Here is a 12,060-nt window from a genome sequence, read left to right as displayed (position 1 = left end):
CGCCTATCGCTCTAATACCTAAATTTTTTATTGGAAAACTCATAATTAATATTTCATCCCCGGATATTCTTACAAGAATCTTTATTCTTCGCATACAACGTACATTAAATAGCGATAATTATGTCTGAGTAAGCAAAAATCTCTCGGGTATTTAGAGAGAAAAGTTTTAGAATTATTTTTTTCAACGAAAGAATAAAGTCACAGTCAGATCGCACGCAGGACTTATGCTCGAACTTTTATTCCAGAGGAAAGACGAAAAGAGGCTATATAACATTTCAATGAGGTTTTTCTGGCGAGTGCCCAAAACAGTTTGCATTCGCCGCGGCGTCGGTTGAAAAATGCATGTGCGGTTTTCAATGAAATTATCAGAAATCCTACTTCCATCTCCCCCGTCGGATACTTACGGTCCTCCATTTAACGATGCTTTCACCGATAAATGATAGTTTCCTAATCGAACGCGCTCTCAAATACAACCGTTGCAAGCGTGTTTTGCCGAGTAGCTTGGCTATTGATTTCTAATAGCCCATTCGCAAAATTTATAGCTTCATATGGAAATGTATTGCTTTCAAGAGGCTAAAATGATTAAAAAATAATCGTTGATATTGCAAATTATTCTGCTTTATACTATTAATTCCGATAATTTTTTATTACTACTATAAGCTTTAATGCATGTCTTTGTGACTAACTTTTGATAAAGAGGCAATTTTGTTATTTAATCTTTATTTAAATTTAAGAATTTTTTCAATTTCTTGAACTAATGTCCAAAAAGATTAATTATCTGAGGTGATATATGTATACGTTGTTCCTTCAAACTAAACTCACGATTATTTGCATTAATTATTTGCCATGAAATTATTTTATTTGAAATATCGGCAATAAAATCGTTTTATGCTTCATGTAGGTGGTTAACGAGTGCTTTGCATTCAAATAATTAGCAACAAAAGAAGGGCCGGGCATAGTACGATTGTATGCGATTTAATAAAACACAGATTTATTACGTTCCTCGCGCAATTATACTCTGTGTACAATTTATCCAGTTAAGCAGTTACACCAATCGTTATATGACACAATGAATCATAGCGGCCGTAACGATTTGCAGCAATTACAGCGAATTCCTTTTGCTCTTTAAACATATAGCAGAAGATTATGTTTATGACTCGGCGCAGTTATGTTGATAGAAATTTATTGATGCCTTTTTTCACAAAATCAATTACTTAAAATTAATTTAATGAGGAAATGGTATCGATAAATTTAATAAACTTTATACAATATATATTTCCCAAAGAACATTTGTCATTTCTAACATAAATAAAACGAGGAAACATCCTTTCTTTTACCTTTTAAATTTACATTAACGTAATTGTTAATGTACTTTAACATAATTGTTTGATGATCGCGATATGAAAATCACTAGATCGACAGCAAGTAGGTATGCAATAATCTCAATATGAAATATGTTCACAATTAAAACGTACAGTTTTTAATATTTTCTATTATAAAACTAATATAGCATTAAAATTTTATATTACAATTTTCACAGTTTTTGGCGCTTCCCTTTTTCTGTTCGTATATTTCGATTTTTCAGCGTTATCACATTTAGAATATAATTAGAAAAGACTCAAGTTTGTAATTTATATGTAAATAATCTAAAATACATATGAAAAACATTTTTAATTTTAAATAATTTTTACTTTAGAAAGAGAAAGTATTGAAACAAAAGAAAAATACATACCATTGTTGGGACGAGGAATTTTGTTGAAATTTGTGTTATTTCGTATTCCATTAATAAAAGATTGTATGTGCATCGTTTATGTACCTACACGCAATCATTTGTACTCCCGTTTATGACAGCTGCAACGGAGACTTTTTTCATTAATCGTGGGAGACCATTGTGCGCAGATGGATGTAACGTATGCGTTATGTTTACGTAATATGAGTATCGTCCGAACGCAAGAAGATGACTTTCTTATTTGCGGTTTCTGTAAGCATCTGGAACTTATCGTGCTCCTTGCGCTGCCAGGTTGCTCGGACGATGTGAGAATATACATATATTTACACAGTATAAAAACGTATGTAAATGACGATAAAAACAAACAGATGTGTTTCAAGTTATTGCCCTGTCTAATATTTTTTTAAATAAGAATACAATAAGAAGATAATATTGCAGATCTAGAACTCTGAATTTATCTTGAAATCTTTTAATAGCTCTTGTATCCAGTAGCACTTCGTAGAGTAGGAATGGAAAAGCCCATTTTATTCATTACCGATCTTACAGTCGATTGGCCATTGTAATAATTGCACCCACTATGCTGCGTGACTGCACGAGACGAGATATGAAACGTAACCATAACGTTAACAGTGAAACGTAATCCAATAGTCTCAGGGGTCAATGATTCACAGAGAAGGTTTCTGCATCAGGTGACCTTGGTAAGCTGATTTCTTGAACAGATTAGCGTAATCTCAATGACGTTACAGCGAACTAATTGGAAAACTCTTACATTTATTTGTATTATTATATTACTCTATAATCATTTGCATTTATGTACTCTTTAATTACTTACATTATTTAAGTATAAATAATTAAAAAATTGAATAAAAAATAAAATATTAAACTAAATAGCATAAAAGACATTTTAATTGTAGATACTTTAATTATAATATATGCAATATAAGTGAGATTTCATTTGGCGTTTAAATTCCTAATGTTTAATATCTGCTGTAACAGTAGATAACCACGAATGCTTTTTATCACGGTCGCCTCTGCAATACAATAATGGCTTGTTCTAGTAAGAAGGGGATAATCATTAATCACTATAAATTTCCACCTTCTCTGTTATCAGGAATAAGAGACAAAAGATGCAATTTAAATAGATATAATTTTGCTTAAATGCAACATGTTAAATAGTGACGGTTTTTTCATGAATCTGTAAATTTTTTTTAACAATATCACATTTTTAATTATAAGTAAAAATCATAAATTATAATTAATGATAAATCTTTTCAAATTTCACTGAATGAAATTTCTGATTTAATCTTCCTGCTTGGAGTATTAAAGTAAATATAGCTAATTGCGTTAATTGCAACGTGATCACGCTGAAATGTGTAACTAAGTGTAAATGTGTAATAAAATGATAAAAAATATAACTTCATTAATTAAAATAATCAGAAATGGTCATTTAAATGTACATATACATTTCCTGTTTATCTATACACTAATCTATGAAATTTATTTTAGATTACTCCGTAACATAAATTATTGTAATAATTTAATATCTGAACAATGCGTGTTATGTCGGCCGCAAATCGTCGGATTTAGAGTTCGCTGTTACCGAGACGCAGCAGTTGTACATGAAATTTGACGATCGTAGAATGTTCCGTGAGATTGCGTGGCGAAGAGTTAATTAAATGGTTCGGAGAAATGGGTCTCTCTCTCCCAATGCGAGAGGTCAGTCGATGAACCATGAACGTCGGACTCAACACGCCTCCTTCTTAATAATTGTCATATATATTGTCGCTGTCTGACCTCACGTCCGCCACAAATAATGGCAGGCCCACTATAATGGCAATTTTGTCTGCGAGATCGTTGATAGCAATTCAATAATGCAACAGAAACTAAAGATCCATATCAGTTTCTTTTTTACAAATTATCACGAAGAACGAGGAGCAAAATAAAACAAAAGTGTCATCAGTTATATCATCGATTTGTACTGTTCTATTTTTCGTTTATATAATAAAATCGGAGTTTTGTTGCGTGATAAATATTATATTAAATTTTACAAAATAAATTTATTATTCAACAATGTTAATTAAATATGAAACTAACGAGAACCAAATAAATTTCTTCCACAAAATGTTATTTTTTTGTAATTTGATGGACTTACTAATAAAATCTCTTTCTCTCTCCCTCTCTCTCTTCAAATATTCATAAGATCGTAATTGCATTATTCTTTTGAAAAAGAAGCCAGTGAAAATACACTACGTTACAGTACCATATCATTATGACATAATTGGAATAGTCGTTTAACATTTATGTAACTTCTTGTTACATATTTAGTTATATAGAAATGTGTCGAAAGGACTAATTATTGCATCAAATATGCACGACAGTATCTTTAACAAATAAATTTATTTTAACGATGCGAATTTCATAATATATCATTGCGATGTCGCACCGACAAAATTGGCGGATTCATTTTCAAGATTCCTTTGCGTCTGTAACGATCACTTAACTTAGATTAGCCACGCAGTCTCGCCGGGATTGCACTGATGACGGTAAAAAGCCGCTATGAGTCACAGAGTTTTTCCTCCTCTCTTCGTGCCGCGCCTAATAATCTCATTGTCAATCCTCGCGAATATCTCGAGAGCATACTTGATGTGTGGTATCATTCGCGTGCGTGCATTCATTTTATGTATTTAAAGACACAAATTGCCGCAGATCTGTCGCTCAGTATAATCTTTCTTTTTTATCTCAAACCAAAATATTAATAATTGCAACAACCTGCGATAGATACCCGCCGAAGAATTATTTTTGTAAATGCAACTGTCCAACAGTACAACATTTATCGATATTTCGATCAATTTACTTGACTTTATTAGGAATTTGCGGGTCAAACCCTGGCGATTACAGAAGCATAATAATTATGTAACTACATGCAATAAGGTTACTGCGGCCTAGTTCGTCCTTTTTATCCGCATCCATCCTGTATGTCTCTATTTTCCTACTTACCGAAGATTACACGTTCTGTAACAAAACTTTTCTTCGTACAAGTTGTCGCGACACTATAGCTTCTATCTCATTGTCAGATTTAATCTGATCTGACCAGTATACTTTCAACATTGTTGTACTTTCCGATTTTACGGAACTACTTCCCGCGAATGAAATTTTACAATCAAAATGACGAGATAATATAAAAAAATTGCATATAGTCCCGAAATGAGAGACGAATTTATCAAAAATATATAAATGAATAACAAAGTTTAATATATTTTTGTAATCATTATATAAAACATCAATATAAAGAGAGCACAGTTATGTTAAAGTGCAACATTATTGTCATCAGAAAAAAGTGTAAGTAAAACTCGGTTTTCAATAAAAATTGTTAGATTTAAACTTCTACGAAAAACAGTGAAGCTTAATCAAACATTCAATAATAATGTTTAATAAGATTTATTGAATCTTCATCAAAATGTTTCATAGTTTGTAACCAAGATAAAAGAAATGTTAAATATTTATAGATTATACATAATATAGTGAGTGAGTGAGTAAGTGAGTGAGTGAGTAAGTGAGTGTGTGTGTGTGTGTGAGAGAGAGAGAGAGAGAGAGAGAGAGAGAGAGAGAGAGAGAGAGAGAGAGAGAGAGAGAGAGAGAGAGAGAGAGAGAAATTAATACAATATAAAATACCGGATTAATAAATAAGTTTAGATAGAAAAATAGGGGTTGCAGTTAGACCCGAAGGCCATCCGTAATTATTGGTTACGTCGTAATGGTTTACGGAATCTTCATGTTCCCTATTGTCTCGGGTTTCCTAGGAACAAAATGTACCAAGATAATCTGCGCGAGAGACCGGGAGGCCTTGAAACCCGAACCATCATCAAAGAGAGGGCAATAAAACCTGAGGGAATTCCGTCAAGACATGTTGAGACCCTTGTCGTGGCTTTATTCCGGGCTTCAAGATACCTCCAGTGATATTTTTAACATTGATTTTTAGAGTAGGTATTATTTGTTTTATATATAAATAAACTTACATGTGTTGCGTGGGATTCATGCACCTGTGCTGATATTATAAATATTACAAGTCCCAGCGACCTGGAAAGAAAAAAACATCACGTTTAGTAATATATATTTTCTTTTAAAATTTATATAGAAATATCAATAGAAATGTATAATATATCGTATTTATTTGTTACTATTAACAATATTTGATAAGGTAGCACCAGGTATTAGGTATTCTGATTTTTTCATTTAACAGATCTTGACCTAGACTTTGACGTAACAGACTTCGTTACGTCGAAGCAAGTTTTACTGAAAAGTGGTTCCACAACTCCTTACGTCAGTGGATCGGATAGACACCGTTACACGTTACAGAACATTACATGAATCGTGAACCTAATAATTCGATCGAGCAGCAAAACAATAAAATAGCATGTAATCGGTGATACACGCGCGATACTTGAAAATTTTACAATTACAGTTTGTAAAGGTACATTTACATATATAAAATTTGTAATGTAACTTCTTTAACTTAAGTAAACGGCTAAATAAGTAAATAATATTGAGAGTCTTTAGTTAAACAATCAATGACTTCATTGTCACTAAGTCAAAATATAATCGTAATTTTGTTTTACGTATTAAAAGTATAAAAGAGTCGAGATTATAATAATCAACAAAGGCGTGAAGGTTAGCACAAAAAGTAGACACGTATGTTGGCAACATAAATTGAGAGCAAGTGCAATGCCTTCGTCAACAGCAGTGGTGACGAAAATCTTGAATGAGCGTGTTTTTGCAGTGCGTTGGCACGCGTCATTGCGTAAGTTCTTCGAGTGGTCGTCATTCAGGTTTGGAACGATGCCCGGAACTGCCGGTGACTCGCTATCCAGAATGGGCGAGCTCCAATATACAGGCGTCTGTTATCGGCTGGCGGGTCTAATATTCTCGTGAGAAGTGATTTATCGATTTTATCGATATCGATTTTACGCGACGGTAATTACGAGCGTTTGCACCGCGCCACGTTTAAAGGCGACGTACAACGGTATGCTATTCTGCATACAGTGAGAACAACCTGAACTCTCAAATTGCTTATGACAACTGTCTCTTGTTTATTTGTTGATGCATAAACATCACGTTTAAATTCCGCATCTTTTATTTAGTTAGCAATTTTCAAATTATCATATCGAAACAATAGAAGAATGAAAATTTGGTACGCAAAAGGAAGCAAAAATATAGAGACAAGAGAACGATCGCGTGGCTGTTATGTTTTTAGTATAAATATATTGTAGCGACAAAAATTGTGTTATAAAAATACAAATTTTGCGTGAATTTTTAAAAACCGATTTTTTTTTAATAAACCGCAAATCACACGTAAGAAGATTGTATAGATCGCGATTTAAGATTGCAGTTGTTATAATTGGTCTCAGCTGCGAGAAAGTTCTTGATGAAGTAATTTTATGAAGTACGGACATGCAAGATATAAAGATATAGCTGGATATCATTTAATTGAAATACAGTTTTTAACGCGCTAAATGCACACACAGCAATACTCGCAGCGTATTTCTTTGTAGCGTCGACTGGTTTAACGATATTTTTTAATTTCTCGCCTTTTAAATGTTTGTCGTGTAGAGTGGGGGGGGGGGGAGAGAAATAACTAAATCGTTGACCTAATTTCAAGTACCAATAGGGTGGCTCTAATATAATTACCAGTGCTCGATAATCGAGCTATTCAAATTCGAAACTTCGAAAGTGTTTCTGTGTTTGCGAAAATAACTTCTTCCATTCAATATTGCAGAGGTGGCTTTGTCGGTATAAAGTTTCATATTGCAGTGTACAGTTTGCAGAATTTCTAGCTATGAACTTCTGAGAATGTCAATAAAATTAAGTTTCGAGGCTGTTCGGTTTACGGAAATATGCAAATTGGCGACAAACAGTATAAAGGCAGGAATAATCTTAAATAACTTGTGTGATCAAGCTTGATGACTTATGCTTTTTATTTGCAATTTTTGAACGTTAATTATTGAAGGTCGTATTCAAGACGATAGTTCTGATAAAAAGGCAAATTTAATTTACGCAGTCATGCTAAAATTTAAATAGATTACTTATAGCATCGACTCATGCTCATTCATCGACTTTTGTGTTAAATTAATCGTATAGTTGCAAACTATAGAATCGCTACGCTCTCGACACTTTAAATGAGATTTGAAAACCACGGCCCGTAAATGCAAATGGCTCGAGACCAAGTCCTGTATTCGAAATCCTTCTAACGAGGACTCCCCTACGATCGCGTTCTTTAAACTTCTTAATTAGCCGCACCTCTTCGAGTATGCGCAGATTCGAATGTCCAATTACATCGCGATCAAGATTGCACATTACTTCACAATGCACCATGATATAAACGCTCCAACTGATAGAGCTATAAGTCAATTGGCTGTAATGAGTCACTTTTATTTTCTCTTCATTAGCGTTCAATTAGATTAAATTTTCTAATAATCTATAGATAAATCTATAGATATAAATGAATATTAACATGTGCCCTTTATTAACATGTTGTCTATCGTATCATTTGTAATAAGTGTCTATAAATGTCAACAAGTGTCTGTTTTATTTTTACTTTAACGTAAACAATAATTGAAGAGAGGAGAATAATTGCTATATAGGCGGGACATTTTATATTACAGAAACGTTTGTCCTGAGATGAAGTATGCGAAGGACTAACGAGCTTACGGAATGTAAAATGGAATGGATATGTATCCGGAATTCAGGCATAAGGCGCATCCCTCTCCGAACAACGGGCTAATTAGAAGAACGATACTCGCGGTGCTGCTGAAAGCGGCAAAAAAAGCATCGGCATGCTCGCGCAAGAGCACCTCGGGCGCTTCCATATCAGATTATAGTTAGGAAACTGGCATAGGCCGCCTTTTACGCAGCCGGCCTGTAGATAACGGCAATCCGATAACATTGTAATTGGTTTATCGGTTATTAATAATGGCACGACCGTTCGTGGTCTATCGTCAGGGTGCAGCATGCATCGACGTGGGATTATATGCGTCCCGACATATGATAATCGAAATATCGCCTTCCCATACAACTTGAATTTTTATTAAATGTTAAAGATACACTGAAAAAAATTTCTGGTTGAATATGGACGAATCAGATAATTCCTTTAGGATTTACCAGAATTCCTTTAGGATTTACCAGAATTTCTGTAGGATTACAGGAATTCTGGTAAATCCTAAAGGAATTCTGGTAAATCCTAAAGGAATTATCTGATTCGTCCATATTCAACCAGAAATTTTTTTCAGGGTACGAAGTACGAACTACGCGAATCCGTTGGTTTCGATAGAACATTTAATAGCATTAGTCGAAAAATTATGCACCAGGCAATTTCTATCGAGAAAGCAAATGTTTTATGTATAAAGTATAATAGAAATGTGTGTACTTAGCTTGGCGCAAACAAAATAAGATAATTACTAAGCACCGAGAAATCATCAATCGCTATGTTGATTTAGATATACAAGCTTAAGAAGTGAGGATATTGATGAAAATTACACATTCTCTCTAAAATACTAAAAGGAATGTCTCTCTAGGAATTGGACACTGAAATTAAGAAATACGCTCGGATACGCGCGAAATGCTCTCCAATCAGCGATTACGAACTGCTACACGCTATAAATTCGTTAATCATAAATATTCAAGAGTCAATTAGCATCTTTGGTGAAAGGGTCGCGTACTCACACGGATCAATTAATTATCGATTTCCATTACGCTTACGTAATGACCTGTTAATGGTCGTGAATATGCACTTGAGAACGTCTCGCTCAAACTTTTGACTCGAGTGTCGCGATTCGAGTCTACCGTTTGCGGTAAAATTTATGGAATAAATTTCTCATAAACCTGTCTCGTATCACATTGTTCCAACTACGTACAACTACGTGTACGCAAAGTTGCTTTTATTTGGATTTATGTGGGTTATTCGTCGCAAAATATACGCGTCGACAAAAGTTCCGCAAGTGAAAACGTGTGATAATTAAACATGGTGCAATATTGTATCGCGATAAATAACAAAATACTATCCAGCTGCTGCTGGAGTACCTATTACTTTGATTTATGACACGATTTGCGGCAAAACGTTGTATAATTTCAATTCGAATATATAAATAATAATTATCGTTATAACTATTGCATACAATTTTAATATAATTTCAGTATAATTGTACAAATACTATAACACATTATATAATTTATCCTGACAATGAAACTGTAGGGGACCGTGCGTTGGACATGCATGGCGCATAACATTAACCCACTTACCATAAATGCTCTTACGACGTAAAATATTTTTGCACAGAAGTAATCTCGGGGGAAAATATAACATTTGGCCTCTCGCGTATTGCTTAGCTGACGCGAATCCCGTCGCTCGTTTTAACGAACGATGTCTGGCGCGGGCGTCGGCGATTAATGCATTATTTTTAACGGAAAACGACAGAAGGCAAGTTGGGTACGTGGATATTATATACTTTCGCAATATCCGGATCGCACGATTATCGCGAGAGAATTCCGACGCATCCTCGGCTGCTGCACCACCTTTCCGTTGTATCCACGTCGCCATGATAGATAGACGCAAACTCTCGGCAGGCGCGCGCAATCACGATTCTTTAGGAAAACAAATGATTCTCCATTAATTGCCAACTGTAGACTGTTTGATTTAAACGGTTGCGCCGGGAAAAGAAACTACGTGAAAAAATTCACGACTTTCGAACCTCTGCGAGCGTTGAAGAGCAAACCGTGATTTTGCGCCGAATATCCGGAAAAACATTTTTTCAAATATAATTACACACATACGCATATAAAACATATCCATATATGTTTTCCTTTTCTTATATGAACAGAAGATTACACGAGAGGTGAAAATATATGAACACGTTTCGTACATATATAATTATACATGGCAATGCTTTTCGGATAGTGCTATACGTTTGAATTAACAAAATAAATTTCTCGTATCTATAACATTATATAAGTTGCAAGAAACAAATCTTTATGATGCAATTTACACTTGGTTTCCGCCGTGCAAGAACAAAACTGTTCTTTTTATCGTACACCATCTTACGCACGTGCGTCACGTAATAAGAGCAATTTGCACGTGGCGCGCGGACCATATAATTTTCGCGAATACGCGTGAGAAATCGATCGCTTTTTCAAGCGAACTGTCGGCACCTTGCAATCGGGCGTGATTACTGTGGACATTGCGGCGCACACGGATGGACCGTAATCATCCTCGCAAAGCGCTTTCCGTCGATTGCATACCAGATGTTTCAGGTTCCTCACAAAGGTATCACTAACCCGCAAAGATAATGTTCGATCTGTCGGCGAGAAAACCATTTTTAAGCCCTATATGTAAGAATAGATACTTAGCTGAAATGTAGCTGAATGAAACTAAAGTTGAAATAAATATTTGGGAATTGTTTTGATTATACTAAGGGTATAATATTTTTTTAATAATTAATGAAAATGTAAGTAAAATAAGACGCGTAAAATATATGTTTTTAAATACACGATTCGTATTTTCGCTGCTATTTGCGCTTGATAGCCATTAAAAATCTACTCTATTCCACGTAACAGATGCGTCAGTGTATAATAGAACAGTATTTAACTTTTATTTGCAATTTTTAATTTTGCATACCTACAGCGAAGTGGAGTAATGGTATCTGTAATGCCAATTATGGTGCGAAAAAATTTGGCACGAGTCGTCTCGTTGTTTGCACTTTACAAGCGCCGAGAGAGATTTTCATGGATTCAGATTAAGGCCTCGGGCAGCGTTTAAGCCGTCGCAGTTAATTTAACGCGCCGTCATGCCGCCATGACGTAATAATATGAAAGCTCCGCCGTCGATTTCTTTTAATGCGCGCTCGAGCTTCGTTAGAATTCGTCGGGAATATAAACGAGTTAGACTACTCCCCGTGGAAAAACGGGCCAGAATTCGTATTAATTACCAGTCCGACGAGTTAGAATTTTTTTTTATAAATATGTGACTTAATAAGTCATATAATTACATACCAGGGTTGGGAAGTAACTCGTTACTTGTAACGAAGTTACAGTTACAGTTACTTCTTTTTGGTAACTCTAACTTAACTTCGTTACTTTCTCTACATCTGTAACTGTAACTTAACTCAGTTACATTTTTTCGATAACTAGTAACTAATTTAACAGTTACATTAATAGTTACTTTATGTATATATTTTCAACCTCCACAAATCGCATTAGGCCTTGCATTTGCGCATAAACGCCTTTATCCCCTGCCGGAAATAACTCTACAAAAAAATTAAATATAACTGCCAGAATCTAAGAAA

At 34.5% G+C, this 12,060-nt stretch overlaps 1 protein-coding gene across 5 annotated transcripts in view; it reads right to left on the bottom strand.

Moving 5' to 3' along the window:
- The window catches only part of LOC105567708 (papilin), an 86,619-nt gene that overhangs the window by 27,925 nt on the left and 46,634 nt on the right, over nt 1-12,060 (bottom strand). For all 5 annotated transcript variants that reach the window (XM_012022784.1, XM_012022788.1, XM_012022785.1 and 2 more), the window contains exon 2: nt 5,746-5,806. In XM_012022784.1, the coding sequence (XP_011878174.1) occupies nt 5,746-5,806 (61 nt within the window). The remainder of the gene's footprint in view (nt 1-5,745; nt 5,807-12,060) is intronic.

Source organism: Vollenhovia emeryi, unplaced genomic scaffold (assembly GCF_000949405.1).
Source record: "Vollenhovia emeryi isolate VEMERY1.0 unplaced genomic scaffold, V.emery_V1.0 DF939135.1, whole genome shotgun sequence".
Lineage (NCBI taxonomy): Eukaryota > Metazoa > Arthropoda > Insecta > Hymenoptera > Formicidae > Vollenhovia > Vollenhovia emeryi.
This window is presented reverse-complemented; position numbering and strand designations above follow the sequence as displayed.